Source organism: Ochotona princeps, chromosome 5, assembly GCF_030435755.1.
Source record: "Ochotona princeps isolate mOchPri1 chromosome 5, mOchPri1.hap1, whole genome shotgun sequence".
In the NCBI taxonomy this organism is placed as follows: domain Eukaryota; kingdom Metazoa; phylum Chordata; class Mammalia; order Lagomorpha; family Ochotonidae; genus Ochotona; species Ochotona princeps.
In genome coordinates, this window is record NC_080836.1 from 83,641,020 (window position 1) to 83,659,594 (window position 18,575).

Here is an 18,575-nt window from a genome sequence, read left to right on the forward strand (position 1 = left end):
TCGTAGAAAGTTATTTTTCATGACTTATATCACACACTTATTGCAGCCAGTTTCAATCACAGTTGAGAAAAAAATCAAGGGAAGGATTCTCTTGATTAATTGGTAGGTGTTTGGGTGGTGGTTTGGAGTGAGAACCACTCACTCAGCGTCAGCCATGCAAGTCTCAATGTGTCATATTCCAGTGGCTTAAACTTTCCTATTACTCGTTATTCCTGAACTTGATTTCTTTTTCCTTAGCACAATTAAGTTTAGATCTTAATGTACTAGTTAGGTTTTTTAGTTTGAGTTTCAAATATAAATCACCACTTTATAGCATTATGATTATACTGCTGAGCATTACCATCTGCCTGGATTATAAATTGTCCATTTCTTTCTGAAAGGACATCAGAATTTTTCATCTAAATACATGTTTCAGAGTTCATTTTCATTTCCTAAATTCTCATCACTCCGCATCTCTATTTCTTCATCTCATCATGTACTCCTATCTTCTGAATATTGATGTATTCCATAACACAAATTCTCTTGCTTAATATTCTTGAGTTCCCAACATTTTTTTAAGAATTATTCCTCCAGGCCTCATTATACATTTTCCAATTTTAATAGAATCTTTGGTACTAAGGTACTTTTTATTTCCTCCATGGCTCACTAAAGACAATCCAAGAATCCGTAGATCTATCCTTATATACAAATCAACTAAATGGTGGTTGACAGATCAGAAAAAAATTGTTCTTGGACAAAGAAATCATTTAGTCAGCAGTTATGTATTAATCGACAATCATACAAATTTTGATGATCAAGTTTACAAATGTGGCAATGATAAGAATCTTCATAAACCACATTCATTACCTATCAATCCCAGTTGTTCACTCAAAGAGATGGTAGATGGTGTTGTGTGCATTATAATGTTCAAGAGGAATTAGAAATAGAGATAAGACAAAATTATGAAATACTGATAAGTTTAGATATTCCAAGTAAAATGGCTTTGCTGTGTATATTAAAGGTCTCTGGGTTCATTATTACTGTTTTTGTCTTCATTTTTTTTCTTAGTTAAAAATTTTCATCTATGTGATATTTTTATCTAATTTGTCTTGGAAATGTTTAACTCTTTTGGGTACCTAAAGCCTAGATATCATTTTAAATACTATAGCTTGACAATAAAAGTTATCTCTGACTGAAGTCAACACTATGAGGATTTTTTAGAGTCAAATCTTGAGATATCTAATACAGCTACGATATAATACAGCTAAGAGTAATGCAGCTAAGGTATAAATGCTTTTAACTTACTTCTCAAGATACTACTCTATTTTTAAAAGGAATTTATAAATAAACTTACATATAAGTGTACTTCATAAAATGAAACCAGATAGTAGTGTGTGATTCACACTGGTCTGTTCTGCTTTAAACCCCTATGTTGTTTTCTGTGATATCAGAGAGTTTATCTAATTTTGCAACCTCATAATGCCAGAATCATGGAGAATTAGCTAAGGCAGAAAGGAAGATCTAGTTTCTTCTTTTTGGGAAGTCATGTTCTGCACAAACAGTAGAGATCAAATGAAGGATGACTTAATTTCATAAGTCTCAGGAGAACTTCCCATTTGCCTTGAGGAAGAATCAAGCTTAAAGTTTATGAATACCTGGGTGCTCACTTTGGTCATGTGACATATATTACACTCCACTGAAAGTATGCAATTAGCAGTGCCATGAGATTGATATGTCAGAGTCCCACATTTGATCTGTTCTGTAAATTTAGATCCTTTGTTGACAAAATTAGAAGAAAATTGGTGTTAGGGTAATTTTTAAGCAAACCTATTTGCTTTTATTGCTGGCAGCTCCCACTATCTGTCTTTAGTTAATTATTCTGATAGTCTGACACAGGTATAAAATTGTGTCTTCTAATAAAGATGTCTACATTTATATTCTTTACCACTAGGAAGTGTTCAAATGGCATAACTTTCTTTTCTTTTCAATAATATACTATATTTTTAAAGTAAGCTTATTTGTCAAGTCCTAGCAGTTCCCTTTCCAAAACTACGGGTGTTCACTGTAAGATAGGTAAAGCTTTCTTAATCATGAAATAGAATCTTAGTAGCAAAGAGGTCTCAAGTGGCAAAGTCAACAACTTCTTTCTTGTTCCTGGGTGATAGGATGAAAATACTCCTGTAAGCAACCATAGGCTGGCTCTCACTATGCTCATCAAAATTGTGAAGTCTTTGGGATGTGCCTATGGTTGCGGAGAAGGACATCGAGGGCTCTCTGGAGATCGTCTGAGACACCAGGTATTCCGAGAGAATGTAAGAGAATTAAAGTAGATTCCATTTCCTCTCCCCCTTCCCTCTTGCCAATTAAAAAATTAGTCCTTTGACAATGAGGGTCAATGTTCCCTGAAAATTTTTGTTTCCTAGGGGATACTTAATGTTTGGGGTGGAAGGATTCCCGCCCCCCCCCCCCACACACACACAGAATAACTCCAGGCATTTAAAATCCAGGCTTAAAAGAGTTTAATTGGAGAAATACTTTCACCTCCTGTTTATTGGCTTCAATTTATGAGAGGATTTAAAATGAGAAGGTGTAAATTGCAAATTGAAAGAGCTTGCACAGTTGAATACATTTAGCAAGCTTCTGATGGCCTGCGACCAATGACTTTTTAATCATCTGCCTGGGTGCTGGAGAAGTATATTTTATATTGGAGAAAGAGGTCAATGTTCAGAACTTTTTTTTTCCCCACTCAGGGATAAAAAAAAATGGCCCTTATTGGGACAAAACAGGACTATAAAAATACCCAGTCATTTTGTGCCTGCTGTGTTTGAGAATGAATCTTGACTTTTAGATATTCGAGATTGTGTCCCTTTGAACTGTGTGAGCTTGAAACTCTACACTTGAGTTTGCCAAACATTAATTTTGTAATGGAACATGGACCTGTTCTGATTCTGTTTCAATTGCCCCTTCTGATTTTGCTTCAACTTGAGCAATAACCCATCTTTACAGTAAGCCCAAACTAGGATGGTTGGCTCAAAATTTATGTTTGAATTGAAATGAGAACATCCACCATTATAAATAAGACTCTTGAAAAGTGAGTCCAGCAAACCCTTTGGCATTTCTTTGTGGAGTTTGAAGATCATGTCAAATTCTAATGTCAACCATTTTTTCCTTGGTATTAGATTTTGTCATGAAATACACAGTATCAGCATGTTAGATTCATTGCTTGATGCATCACCTATAATATCCATCTCTCCATCCATCGGTCTCCCTTCTCTCTTTTATATTCTGTCACAGTAGTTTATTATATGAATATGAAGGATATAGTTACAGTCATTAACTTCTAATTCTGCAACTTAAATATTTGATCTGAATTTTGAGGCCAAAAGTAAATAAAATAATACTGATAAAGAAATGGAAATGGAAAGCTGACATTGCCTCCAATTTTGCATATGCAAAAGTGATTTTTTTTTGTCTTTGGTTTTTAGTTCTATCTCACATCACTCCTCTTTCACAAAACCAATTTCATGTACTGAAGTAGAAAATTACAATAAAAAGTGTCATGCTTTGGTTGGAGGTGTGAACTTGCTGTGACAACCGGATGCTATTTCTCTGGGTTCACAGAAAGCAGGGTCAATGGGCGGAAGCCGTGGAGAGGGTGTTGTGTCTCCTGTCTACCACACTTCCTTCCCCAAGTGTGCTAAACGCTTTCTGTGAGGCCATCCAGCCGATCTTCTCTCTACTCTCTCAGCTTGGCTTAAGAAGCCATTCTTCTTGAATTATCTTACAGCACTGTGGAGCAATCCTTGCCTCTTATACAGGTGCAGTAAACACATTATCCAAGAGATATAAATTTTAGAAAATTTTTTTCTGGGAGTTGTTTCATTTCAAAAGGCACATATATCTAGGTTTCCAAACCACTGGGTTTTCAGAGGTTATTTCATCTTTAAATTGTTAACAGTTTTTCTCATTTTTACCAGGTCATTTCCTCTATTCTTTTTTTTTTTTTAAGGCAGAACATTCCTATGTTGATATCCATCAAAGTCCCTAACAATTGCATCATTGAATCCCCCGGATCTTCTCATAGTCTACACATTATCTGGTGTCCTAAATTGTAAAAAATGAAATTCACTCTTTAGTAGTTTTGTATCTCGAATAAATTTATGTTCCACAAAGTTTAATAGATTTTCATTAATTTCTAAATCTGTTTTATTTGGGAGGAAGTGAACCAAAGATAAACATCATTTCCATCTACGTATTCACTCCCAAATGCGTAAGCTGGGCCAAAGAGCAAGAAACTCAAGCCAAGCCTCCTGTATATAAGCCAGGGACTAAAATACTTGAGCCATTACCTGCTGTCACACAAGCTAGGCTTTAAAAGAAGCTGGAATTGAGAGTAAAGCTAGACTTTAATTTGAAACTATGCCTTCTTGGCATATTTTTACAGAAAGTAGAATAATTAGTACTTCAGAATTTTCCAACCCAGGATTTCAAAGTGCTTTCAAAATTATACAATGAATACCTTCCTAAGTTTCCACAGAAGGATAAGTAACTAGTGATTGGTGGACCAGGCAAAGTAGCCTAGCGACTGAAGTCCTCGCCTTGCACACCTGGGATCCCATATTGGGCGCTGGTTCTAGTCTGGCAGTGCCATTTCCCATCCAGCTTCCTGCTTGTGGCCTGGGAGAACAGTTGAAGATGGCCAAAAGCTATGGGCTCTGCACCCATGTGGGAGAGCTGGAAGAAGCTCCAGGCTCCTGGCTTCGGATCAGATCAGCTCCAGCTGTTGCAGCCACTTGGGGATTCAACCATTGGAGGGAAGATCTTCCTTTCTGTCTCTCCTCCTTTCTGTATATCTGACTTTCCAATAAAAATTAAATAAATCTGAAAAAATAAAATAATAATAATTACTGATTGGCAATTTCATTTTATAGCAAACAGCATTTGTTTTGTAAGAAATAGTTCTATTTGTAAGAAACAGTTGCTCGGGCCCGGCAGCGTAGCCTGGCGGCTGAGGTCCTCACCTTGAATGCCCCGGGGTCCCACATGGGCGCCGGTTCTGGTCCCGGCAGCTCCACTTCCCATCCAGCTCCCTGCTTGTGGCCTGGGAAGGCAGTTGAGGACGGCCCAATGCATTGGGACCCAGCACCCGTGTGGGAGACCCGCAGGAGGTTCCTGGTTCCCAGCTTCGGATCGGCGCGCATCGGCCCGTTGCGGCTCACTTGGGGAGTGAATCATCGGACGGAGGATCTTCCTCTCTGTCTCTCCTCCTCTCTGTATATCTGACTTTGCAATAAAAAAAAAATAAATAAATCTTAAAAAAAAGAAACAGTTGCTCAAGATCTGATAACTAGAAAAATCCCTAGTAAAAATAATACCCAGTTTCAAATCTTGCATGACACAGGGAAAGAGGATTGAAAACGAATTCGATCTTTTTGACTTTGTGATATACAGAGGTATTATAGCAAGGTCATCCAAAAAATTAATTGCTAATTCCAAACTTCACCCTTTTCTAATCTTTTCTTCTCACTTAAAGTTTCCAAGAATTTTTCCCTAGACATTGATTTGTCAAAATGCTAGTGAAATTTAAATGCTCTTGTGAACCCGGTTAAATCCCTGTTCTTAAGAACTGCCTTTCGTAACCTGAGTCTCTTGGCTGCTGGCTTGCTGGAAGTTCTTCTTTCAGTTGGGTGACCTTATAGAGCTCCTCTCAGGATGCTTAGCCCTTTCCCCTCAACCCAGACACTCTATTCCCCCCCCCCCATCCCATTCTGTTTCTTATAGATCTTCAAAAAGTTTGCGAAAATGTGCATTACCAAATAGACTACCTGTAGGCTTCAAAAATGCTTTGCTCCAAAATGAACTCATATTTGCATTCCAATTTCTATGAAGTTTAAAAATTTCTCTTGTATATCCTTTATACTGAAGTCATCTTCAAACTATCACCTAGTCTTTCTTACCAATCACCTGGAATCCTGTTAGGAAGTCAGTGGTATTCAGATGTGTTTCCTCCAAGTTATCATCATCTGAACCATTTATGAGACTGCTGCATCAGAAGAGAAATAAGTACATATTAGAGAGCGAGACTGATTTCTAGTCTTGGCTCTGTTGTGCAACTTTTGTTGCTAATTTGAAGAAAATCCTTGACTTCTTAGATCTTTAGTTTGCTTAAGTACCATTTAGAAAAACTTGTTAAATCACAGAGGTGGCAAAGAAGTAAAACATTATGACACATTTAAATGCAAGAAACATAATTTAAACAGCAAAGCACCAGGCAAATAGAATTCTTCTCTTAATGGCAGGAAAGGGCTGGAAAACCTGGTGTTCCTGGGTGGTATCAGAGCATTCTTTCTGTTGCTTTCTGCATCCAGTGATTTTACCCTCATTGGTTCTGGTGGTGACATTTATTTCTACTTACCTTGCAAAGTGGAAAAAATTTTGGATCATAAGAAATGCGATTTTTTGGTAGCAGAACATAACCAACTACTGGGTCACTTGTTTTTCATGTACAGGAGGCTAGCTTCTATTTAAATATCTTATGTTCACATTGAAAGGCATTTGCAATCCAGATTTGTTTAATTTTATGTCTCTTGTATGTTTCAAGGACTGATCTTGCACGGCCATAAAAGAGAACAATGAGCATTCATTAGTGTCCCCCACTGCCTCCAGTCATGTTTCATTTCCAAGATTCCTGAGCATGCGATTGGCATGCTTCTCATTAACAAAGCATGTGAGATTTCCAAATGTGGATTGCCAATTTCATGCATGCTTTGTGCCTTTTCATGAAAATTTCAAAGTGTCGATCTTGATGAAAACACTAAACTCCTGGAATCAGCATTAGACCTTGACTCTAAAGAGCAGTTCTTTTTGTGAATTCCCTCACACTACTCAGTCTATCTCTGCCCACTTCTTATTTTAACAAGAGGGTTGGCTGATTCCGTTGGGACAAACCAGTGGGATGGATGGAGGTCTTTGTCTCAAATGGTGTTCGTAGCGTAAGCTGGTACTTGTGACTGTTTCACCTTTCTTCCTTCATTGCAGGCCCAGAACTGCCTCACTAAGCTATACAAGCTAGATAAGATGCAGTTCCGACAAACCATGAGAGACTATGTGAACAAGGACTCTCTCAATAATGTAGTGGACTTCTTGCATGCTTTGCTAGGATTTTGTATGGAACCGGTCACTGACAGTAAGTAAAGCTGCACCCAAGTTCTAGGAGAAATCGCCATGAGGTGAAGCAGGTAGTGTTTCAGGAAGCATCAAGGTTATTGGGACAGAATTTAGAGAAAATGCGTCTGTGTATGTGTGTGTGTGTGTGCGTGTGATGTGCTTACACATGCTTGTAACAGCATGAACAAAAATTTTTCACATCGTCTTTGATAATCATTGTGGAGGCTTTCTGAGAAAAACTTACCTCAGTGTATCGGAATTGGGAAGGCTTGTTGGCACTCTCAACCCCTCAATTTTTACACTATCACTCCTGGGACTTCTCTCTCTCATGCACCCTGTTGTATTGACATTTAAGTAGCAATCAAGATACAAGACATTCACATGTCCAACAAATAGGAAGTGAGAACTGTCTATGTGCCAGACACAGTGCTTAGAATTCTTTGCACAGCCTAAAAGAAGCAATGAAGAAAGCACCACATGATTACAGCAAACCTACTAGTAGCACAATTTTGATATACGTGCCACATTTAATTTTTAAAACTTATGGAAGTAGATACGTAGACAGATCTATAAACTATTTTCCAGTGTCATGACTTTAAGAGAGCTTGAGAATAGATATCTAAGTCACCAAGGGAGACCAGTTTGAACCTAAGTTACATTCAATGCTGACTACCCAAACCATTAGAGTGCAAATACAGTAATTAAATGAGTAAAACATCCATGTAATTGGAATTTTAAAAGTGTTGATTTCTTAGCTTTTTTGCTCGTACAATACATGTGGGATAGTAATTAATTGAATTATAGTGAAGTTGTAGTTAATGTACATAAAAAAAATTTTCCTGGCTGTATCTCAGACTTTATTGTTTTGTTATCACATTAATATATATAAACTTATATTTATAAATAATATGTATATAAATGCATATAATATATATATTGTATATATATATATTTCCTCTTTAGATCCAGTAAAATAATCCAGGCTATTAGAATTATTTTAAGTCAATCATATTATAATGTTTTCAATTATGTAAGAATGAACATTTTTTATGCATATACTAAAATATTTGCTTAAAATATAGAATAGTCCCCTGTTAAGAGGCACGGAGAACAAAGGACCAGTAGGATCGTGTGTCACGTAAAAGTGCATGTTCTTGCTGGGATTTTTGACTCAGTCTGATAAGTCAGTCACAGATACACAAGGCCTGTCCAATCAATCTTGGAGCTTCGTGGTCTCTTTCCCACAGTTCTCAAGTGGCTGAGAAGCCATGAGTGGATCCTCTGGCAAAGACACAGCACATTTGTGTGTCCCCTATGAAAGACTCACAGAATTATGGAAAAATTGACATGTAATACAATGGAAATCAGAGGCCTCAGTTCATTAGCATCAATGTCTGTGCGTCAGAAGGAGGCGGCTCTGGGTGAGGTGCAAGAAGCTTCCAAGAGGAGTCTGCACTTCTATACAGCACTCGGCTTTCATTGAGCATTATAATCTTGTGGCTGCAGCTCCATAAAAGACTGCTGATTAAACCACTGAAGCCACAAGTAATATGGGAAGAACCAGGCTATAAAAGGTTAGCACTTAAATTGCTACCAAGGCCCCTGCAGGGCTCCCACATGCCTCTTTCTCCCTGCCCATCTCTGTGGTTGCCCCATCTCATTCCACATTTGCCAGGCTGAGCTGTTTCCACTAGAAAGCCCGTTTTCTTCCTTATGATGAAAAGTGTTGGATCAAATTAATGCTTTCTCCAGTGAGAGGTGGCTTTTCAACCTTTTTGAAGTGGTCAGCTACTGAAAAGCCACTATGGGCCTGAAAGTCTTTCTTGAAGCCAACAGATGATTCCTGTGGAGATCTATCAATAGGAACAGTGCACAAATGAAGTATAGACTCTGAAGAGGCATATGATCCTTTTTTGTTCAAGTCTGCACAGAGAGGATTAAACCCAAGACAACTTTAATCCTTGGTTTGTAAATGTTGCATAGTCCCTCCCAATTCCTGACTGCCAAGTACTGCCTTACTCCTTTCGATTGTACAACTTAGTAGAAATGTTGTCTTTAACTTGTGCCTTTGCATTGCAGACAAGGCCGGGTTTGGAAATAATTTCACCACAGTGGACAATAAATCCACAGCCCAGAATGTGGAAGGCATTATCGTCAGTGCCATGTTTAAGTCCCTCATCACGCGCTGTGCTTCGACCACACATGAGCTGCACAGTCCTGAGAACCTGGTGAGACACTCCCTCCCCCTTCCCAGAGGAGCTCCCAGCCTCTACCCTGTCATCGTCATGAGAAGGCGTGCTGAAGGCGTTAGTGTATGGCTGAAAGTTATAATATCTGTTTTCTCCCATGTCACCAATAGCTCACAAATGAGCCTAGGCAACACTTTTTTCCTACTGATTCTTCTTTTATCCTGCCTGCCAATTAACTTGTCTTTCCCTTCCAGCTAAAAGGTTGTAAAGTGTTGGGTGGAATGAAATAGTTGCAAGACATTTTGAGTCTTTCTTAAAGATCAGGATAGGGCAAAATTGGTTGGTTCCTGAAATAATAATTTTATGCCAAGTAGAGTTTGAAATTATATTTAGTTTTTGAGGTATTACAAATATGTTGTTCAAATTAGCTTTGTTTCCTTTTACTGGGCATTGTAACCTTGTGGCTACTCTTCCTAAAAGACATTGCTAGTGGACCCGGTGCTGTATCCTAGCGGTTAAAGTCCTTACCTTGTGTGTGCTGGGATCCCATGTGGACACCTGTTCTAATCCCGGAAGCCCTGTTTCCCATCCAGATCCCTGCTTGTGGCCTGGGAAAGCAGTCAAGGATGGCCCCAAGACCTTGGGACCCTGCACTTGTTTGGGAGACCCAGAAGAATCTCCTGGCTTCTGGCTTTGAATGGGCTTAGCTCTGGCTGTTGCGAGCACATGGGGAATGAACCAGCAGATGAAAAATCTTCCTTTCTGTCTCTCCTCCTCTCTGTATATCTGACTTTCCAACAAAAATAAATAAATCTTAAAAAAAAAAAAGACCTTGCTAGTTAATTAAGCTACTGAAGCCAGTAGTAATACGGGGAAAAGCAGGCCATAAAAGTTTAGCATTTAATTATTACCAAGAAGTTCGTGATTTGGGGAACTGAATGTAGATTGGGGATGATAAACCTGATATGAATAGTTGGGTGGAATAGGTTTTGGGTAGCAAAAGCACATTTCTGCATCCTGCCAGTCTGTTGAATATTATGACCTCATGCAGAGGAAAGTCCATTTGCACATATGGATCCTATCTGTCAATTTACCTACATCAAGGAAATTATCTTAAGCTATTCTAAACTGTTGAAACAATGAAATTCCTTTGAAATACAAGGAATAACATCCCAAACCAAAGGAAATTTATCTTTGCTAAGTGGTCATCACAGTTCTTAGAGCATAGGTATAGCTTAAACACCATCTACGCATTCAACTTGGGCAATAGTTTAACAAATTCAATATAATATATGTGAGTGCCTATAAATATTTGCTCACAAACTCATGTATATAAGAAATATTGTTTTAATTAATTTCTTTAAATTATTTTACATTGGATATTGAATCTGCATCCCACCAGGATAGATCAAAGTCCAATGTCAATCATCCTTGAATCTCCTCCACCTTAGTGATACAAGGATCTCCAAAAAGTAGAGAACATGTAAAGCCTGGAAGGTTCTACAGGTCTCAATCATTAGACTGCATTTATTATCTCACATGGCATTCACTTCTGCATGTGAACCTTCTTAAAGAGGAAGGAGAACAAAGGAAATGCTAGGTGCAAAACTTAATATTTCACCATCACAAGAGTTTTGCCTAAAATTGAAAATGTTCACCTATCAGTATATTGGTTATATTATCTCTGAATAATTCAGTTCTGTAGTTAAAGTTATGATTAAGTAGGCTACAACACACTTATTATTTGTTAAATCTGTCCAGAAAATGCATAATCTCTAGATAATCAGAATTTCTTAGAGGTGGCTGGAGACCTTAACACATTTTCTCACAGTACCACTGAAAATTTGAAGATAATGAACAGGGCTTGACATATCTAGTCTAAGCAAAATGTTGACTACTCTTTTTTGCAGGCAGATCATCAGAAGTAACAAGAGAGAACATTACAACTTGGAAATCCGATCATTAAAAATGTAAATTGATGTCTTTCTAGTGATACAGCTAACTTTCTGAATATAAAGTGTGGTAACCATCCTTTTCATACGAAGGATGACTGGCAGGGCCTTTATAATGTCCTAGAACATGCAGAGCAAGTATACCATCAACTACATCATATGATATGTGTTCCTGTTATAATCCAAAATTCATGTGAGTTTAAGGGATTACCTCCTCCCTCCCTTCTAATGAAAACTATTTAATCACATTGTTACCTTTCTTTCTTCTCAACTCCCTTCCTGCCTCCAAACAGGGGCTGTACTGTGATATCCGACAGCTGGTGCAATTTATCAAAGAGGCTCATGGAAATGTCTTCAGGAGAGTGGCCCTTAGTGCTTTGCTTGACAGCGCCGAGAAGTTAGCTCCAGGAAAGAAGGTGGAGGAGAATGAACAGGAACCTAAGCCAGCAAGCAGTAAAAGGTTGGAAGGCCAAGATCCCTAAATATTAGTGTTCATCCTATGTCAGTAGAACATGTCACTGCTGAAGTGCTGGGATAAGTTCAGTGTAGACATTATAAAACCATCTTGTGAAAATGGTGTCACTGGTGTGATCGAGCCACAGCTTAGGAAAGGAATGAGTTGCTGTCAAATAAATGCCATGCCTGTTTCAATCAGAGCTCCATTGTTCTCAGACTCTCATATACTTAAACTTCATTTCAGAGCTCTTAATTATATGGTGTAATGTTATCTGTACTTTAGCCTTTGCTATATATAATCTACATTTTTCCAGAAGGGAAAAGTAATTACCGTTACCATATCATCCCTATTCAGTAAGTGATAAGCTAAATGGGGCAAAAGAGAAATTGCTAAGCAGTACCTTCTCATTTTTTTTAGTCAGCATGCATTTGTTTTATGCCTGTTATTTGTTAAATATCACTTAGAAATATTTTTAAATCCTAAATTTAAAATTCTTCTTGCAGTTAATAAATCTATTTGCAATACAGATAATCTCAGTAAGCAACAAGGCAAGTAGGTCATGAGTCAAACAGTAGAGTAGGAATTCCATACTACAGAGATTCATGGTAACATAGGTTTGTAAGCCTTCTAAGGCCGTCTCTAACAGAGAGGCTCGCTTTATGGCACATATCAGGTGTATGAAGGTGTGTCCTGTTCTGCAGTAATTGGTGGAATGTGTTGATTGTGTAGGTCTGAGGCTGGAAGCATTGTGGATAAAGGGCAGGTGCCCTCAGCACCTGAAGAATGCCGCAGCTTCATGTCTGGTCGCCCCTCTCAGACTCCAGAGCAGTAAGTAGCACTGACTTTGTCTCCAGGACAGAGGGCTAAACACTACGCAGTGGAAGAACTCTGGTTTCTAGACTTCCTACCTCGTCTCCTCCTCTTTCTGCCTTTCATGTACATCGTTACTGACAATAGTCTGTATGTGCGGTGAAGTGGCATTATTATCCGTTTTCTTGCTTAAAATCACTTAGGATTTTGTAAAATATAATCTCTAAGAAAAGTTGTTAATGTGAGAGGCGAAGTTCTGTGGTTAAATCACCCAAGTTTAAAAGCCTTTGTGTTCAGTCAATCCCAGAAAGAGGAGGAATTTTCCCCAAATAACACTACCTCATCTCTCAACCTTTAGCATAGCTGTTCTGCTTCAGTGAAGGACATGTTTCAAGATGCCTCTAGATCATTATTTCCACTTAGAAGTATGTCATAAAAAAATCCACTGTGGAATGTTTCCGTGATTCCAGTTGGCCCAGGAGAGGAGCAGACACGCCCTCTGGGAGGCAGTGAAGAGAGCTGAGTGGTTGGTTACCTTGGATGAGCCTGGCTCCACCTCCACATTCTCTCTTTCTTCCTCTTCTTGCCTCATCTCTCCTCTTTCTACCTCCTGAAGTAATAGTCATACATCCTGAGTCATTCAAAAAGTCTTTTATGTGCTTATTCTTCTGAAACTCCTCGTTAATAACACAGTAATTGAACAAAGCAAACAATAGCATTCCATTAAGAAAGCACCTAAATTGTAGCCTTCCTTTAAGTTTTTCTACTCAAAACATATAATCACAGGCTCTGCACTGTGCCACACATTTCCTGAGGGTAAGAAACTCTTCGTCCTCTGTAATTATCTGATAAACAGTAACTAAGAAGTCAATTCTAGAAAATTTATTTAAATTCGTACTTAATAAATGTCCTACTTTAAATAAGAATTTAAAAGTATTTGGTACTCTGACGAGAAAGAAGTCTGAATTACACTTTAAGTATCTCCAGAAAACAATTGCTCGATACAATATTATTGAATTTGGGGTTAGTTTAATATTGTAATCAAAAAATTGTAATCAAACAATTACTAACACCCCACAAATAAATTTTATCACATTATGAAAGCATTTTCTATAACATCTTTCAAAACTATTGACATTATTATGCTCCTCAACATGACGTAGAGTTCACTGTAATGGCTCAATTGGCTAATCTACCATTTGCAAGCACTGGCATTCCATCACGACACCCATTCATGTCCCAGCTGCTTTACTTCCCATCAAGCTCCCTGTTTTTGGTCTGGGAAGGCAGCAGAGGATGGCCCAAAGTCTTGGGATATGAACCCATGTGGGAAACCCAGAAGTGGCTCATGGCTTCAGATTGGCTCAGTTCTGGCCATTGTGGCCATCTGGGGAGTGAACCAGTGGATGGAAGATCTTTCTTTCTGAAAATCTGCCTTTCCAATAAAAATAAATAAATCTTAAAAGCAAAAGCCAAAGTGCATAGAGAGAAAGCCATTTAAAAGTTGAAAGACCACCAAGCTCTGTTTATTCTGAGCATTTTGAACACATGTCTTTACAGACTCACACTCAAACACATACTCACATTTGTGCTTTTTTATTTTCCCATTTTCCTGATAAACTACTTTATCTTTGCCTTTTGACATTGCAGTATAACAGGAATACCTTCCGTTATTTATTCAACTATCTCCTTAAAGTGGAACATCTGTGTTATTTCTATATTTTCAGTGTTATATAATAATAATAATACCTTAGAATGCATTTGTTATATCTACCACCATGTAGCTTGTCCTATTATTGCCTTGCAAGTATTTCCTGGTCATTGAACTTCTCTGTCAAGGTTGCTGGCTCAGTCTTTGCATAACGTACTACCAAATTAGCTTTCTGAAAGGTATCATTTAATCTTCCTCCTGGTGACACACTAATCTTTTCCTCCTCCAACATACTTAATCTTTGGTAGTTTAGTGAGTAAAATTAGAGCTGTCCTTTAAGCTGACTTTATTATTATTATCTTTCATGGTAAGATTAAACTTGGCATGTTATTGGCCATGTGTCTTTTCACTCCTGTGTAGCACTCTAGTCCAAAATCTCCCTGCAGGTCCTCCTGTTTGTTCTATTGCGTTGCACTTATTTTTCAGTTTCAAACCTTTCTTGAATTTCTTGTTGGTTGCAAACTGATGCATTCCCAGCGTACGTGAGCGTTTTTTACTCTCATGTATTCATTCATTTGGATGTTTTATTGTCAAGTCTGGGGAGGGAGAAACACTAGTGCACGAGGGAGCTATGAAAAACGGTTAATATTTATTGACAATTTTAATTGTTTTTTTCTGTTATGATTCACACTTGCAGGTGAGTACCAGCAACAATATTTAATCTGTTTCATTAAGCTGGAAAAAAGTGATCACCTCCGTTTGACAGCTGAGACAACTGTTTGCATGAAAAGCTCAGGGAATTAACCTGAATCACTCTGTACCACCCCCGTGGTGCCTACCCAGCAGGCAAAGATCATTCCACATGATTTGCGTAAATTTCTTCAGCAGGAGGTTCAGAGGAATTTAGGAGAATTCCATATTTTCGCCCAGATAGTTAAATCTTTCCTTTGCTTGCTTACAGCGATGAACAAATGCAAGGGGCTAACCTGGGGCGGAAGGATTTCTGGCGCAAGATGTTCAAATCTCAGAGTGCGGCAAGTGACACCAGCAGCCAGTCTGAACAAGACACTTCCGAATGTACCACTGCGCACTCTGGGACGACTTCTGACCGCCGCGCCCGCTCACGGTCTCGCAGAATTTCCCTGCGGAAGAAGCTAAAACTCCCCATAGGTAAAAGTATGTCTGTGTTTATTTATGTATTCTCTTTTTACTTGCCATATCCTCAGAATAAGCCATTCACACTACACAGTAGGGCATAAAGAAAGAAAGCTTTCAGATCAGGAGGTCTGGACATCCTGCTTCATTCATTCATTTTTTAAAACTGAAGACGTTACTTAGATCCCTATTGTGAGCTTCTACTAGATGGAAATACCATGCTAGGCATCATAGATTCGACAGTTTGCAAAATCATACAACCCCCTGATGTTGCTGAACTTGCAGTCATTAAAGCAGATGATCATACAACTAAGTACAGTTGCAACCTATGAATTTTGTGGAGGAAGTACACATCATGCTATGAAGGCAAGCAACAATATGACCTGACCCAACTGGCAGGAGCAAGCAGCAACCAGGGAAATATTCGCTGTAAATAACTCACATGAAAACAGTAGACTACTTAGAGAATGAAAAGGACAGCAAGTGATGGTGGATGTGAAAGTGTCAGAGTAGGAGGGACTTGGAAGAATAGTTGCAAGCCTGTGGTGAAACAGATCATGTAGAGACTTGAAGGTCAACTTGGTTCTTGAACCTGGAGTTCTTGGTATTGAAGGCAGGATGTTGATCAGTGGAGTAATCCATGTGGGTAAACACATTGGAGAACAAAATCACTGCGTGGAAATAGTATTGGAAAAAGCATGAATAGACAAGAGAGAACAGCTGGAGGGCTATCCATTAGTCCAGGTATAAATAAATGGAACCTTGAATTGGGTGGTGACCACGTAGAGAAAGAAAAGTGGGTAGAATTCAAGAAACAGAGAATAAAATCAGCGCGGCTTAAGTGGGAGATGTGAAGGTTGTCAAGGATAACTGGATGGGTTATGGTTTCATTCATTAAGAGAACCTGTTTCTTTGCACTTGGTTTTCCTTGCTGATAAAATTTCATAGTTACACTAACTGTTTTGATTCAAAGCATATGCATTAGAAATAATTTGTTTTTGTTTGTATTTTTGTCAAGGCATGGAACTGTCTTTGCTTGCTGAGCACATGCTGGTATTTCTATTTAATCCATTTTAGAGAAAATATTGCTAATTCTTGTCTGCTTCCAATTTTGGGTCCCCACCCCCTCTCATAATAACCATCAGGAGCGCTCCAGAAACCCCTCGAAACAAACAAACAAACAAAACTAGAATAGATAGAGAACAACAAGGAAAGCTTAGAAACAGACAGGAAACGGTCAGCGGGGATGCACTTATAACTCACTGGGTGGGACACAAAGATTAGTTACTCCTCAATGGGGTACGGAAGATTTCTCTGCACACCCCTCCTAAACATGCTCACCTAAACAGTTGACATATATCCTGTTAGAATTATAGAGTTAGACCACCTGAAAAACAACCAGGTTCAGCGAAAACATGCTTCAATGCTATAAACTGCTAAAGACTAAAATTAAAATAGACAGGAGACAGCTGAATAGCAATCTATAGCCATTTTAAGGTGTATAGAACACGGTTGAATATAAACCAAAATTGAAATGTCTATGAAGAAGTCACAGGTTGTGGTTGAGAACCTGCATTTTCCTAGTAACATATTAGTTAATCAATACCATGTCGATTAATGTCACAATGTTGTAAATGGTTGGAAATATTATTTTGGGGCTTTTAATTGATTGGGATGCTACTCTGCCGGCTCTACCGTCAGACCAGAGATGGTCTCACCAACAAACCATTGAACTTACCAGGACAATAAGATGCTGGACTTTATGCTTGGTAAATACCTCCAATGAAAGAATGTCAACTGAATTTGAATTATGGAAATGCAACAAGGTGGAGCAATCCGCCATGGGGGGAGGGTGAGGGGAGGGGCTGGGGAATCCCAGTGCATAAAAAATGTATCACATAATGCAATGTAATTAATTTTTAAAAAATGAAATGCAATAAAAATATGTTTAAAATAAAGAAAATGCTAAATAAATCTTGACAATAGGATGTGGATTCTCAAAAAAAAAAAGAAAATATTGCTAATTGTCTAACTTTTTAAAAATGATGACTAGGAAACTGGTTGAAGCGATCCTCCCTCTCTGGCTTGGCCGATGGTGTTGAGGACCTCCTGGATATAAGCTCTGTGGATCGCTTATCTTTCATCAGGCAAAGCTCCAAGGTAAACAGGACACACTTGCACAAGTGAATGTCTGCGTCACTGTGAAAAAGAATAGCAAGGATGAGAAATGTTCGACTCCTGAAGGAACCCAAAGGGAACCACATAAACTCTCAAGTTGAACAAATTTTGGCAACATAGATGAGCCACAGAAAAATAAAGCAGTTAAGTGGTAGGCCATCATAAAAAGAAAAGGAAAAATGTATCCCAAAACACTTGAAAAATTATAGTACAAATGCAGAACTATATACAGATATTATTTCCAAGCTGTTTTTTAACTTATAGCATGCATGTGAAGTTATTGACATCTTAAGTTCTTTTCAAGGATCCAGTAATTCTAGACTGATTTCTTCTACACAGTCACACACACACACACACACACACACACACTCAACACTCATCTTCCACTGATTTTAGCATCATGTGTATCTTCATTTTAAAAAAGGATAGACTTGAAATAATTATCCTCAATAATGCTTCTTCATAAAGTTTCTGTGTGTTTTGGTATCCATAGCATACAATTAGAAAAGGCAATGGTTCTTGCTGAAATCTATTTTCTACAAGATCTTTCCAGTGGATGACTCATATCGTGGCCACTTGTATACCAGCTCTTCATTGGGTGGTGCAAGTCACATCTCTATATTCAGTTAATTTGCTTATCTTCTTCTTTGGCACTAAAATCCATTTTTCAATCTAGTCTATTATATTTTTGCACTAATATTTAGAAATATTGCAGACCTAGCATAAAGTGCATGTACTGCTTAGAAGGAGAAATGTGTCGCTGCATGTTTGTACTGTATAAATTAATTTGGGCTAGTCCTTTCACAGAATTTGGAAGAATTCTATTTGACCGTATTTAACATTGATCATTCTACCAGCTGTGTTGTTGCTTATTAAAGGATGAATATAACTTGCTGCTCATAAATTTAAAGTTTGATTTTTATCAAAATTAAGCTAAAGAGCATCTTTGTTATCCCCAAAATGATTTTCATGGTACCTGATTATGTCACTTTCCATCTATAGCCACACTCTCCTTCCACTTATGTGTGTGCTGGTGT

General features: G+C 38.2%; 1 protein-coding gene across 4 annotated transcripts in view; it reads left to right on the forward strand.

The window, feature by feature from the left end:
- UNC80 (unc-80 homolog, NALCN channel complex subunit) overlaps positions 1–18,575 on the forward strand; it is a 176,419-nt gene that overhangs the window by 40,975 nt on the left and 116,869 nt on the right. For 2 of the 4 annotated variants that reach the window (XM_058664936.1, XM_058664938.1), the window contains exons 14-20: positions 2,145–2,291; positions 7,018–7,165; positions 9,226–9,374; positions 11,581–11,747; positions 12,474–12,572; positions 15,167–15,381; positions 17,414–17,520. In XM_058664936.1, the coding sequence (XP_058520919.1) occupies positions 2,145–2,291; positions 7,018–7,165; positions 9,226–9,374; positions 11,581–11,747; positions 12,474–12,572; positions 15,167–15,381; positions 17,414–17,520 (1,032 nt within the window). The remainder of the gene's footprint in view (positions 1–2,144; positions 2,292–7,017; positions 7,166–9,225; positions 9,375–11,580; positions 11,748–12,473; positions 12,573–15,166; positions 15,382–17,413; positions 17,521–18,575) is intronic. The other 2 variants (XM_058664937.1, XM_058664940.1) reach the window with 2 other exon arrangements.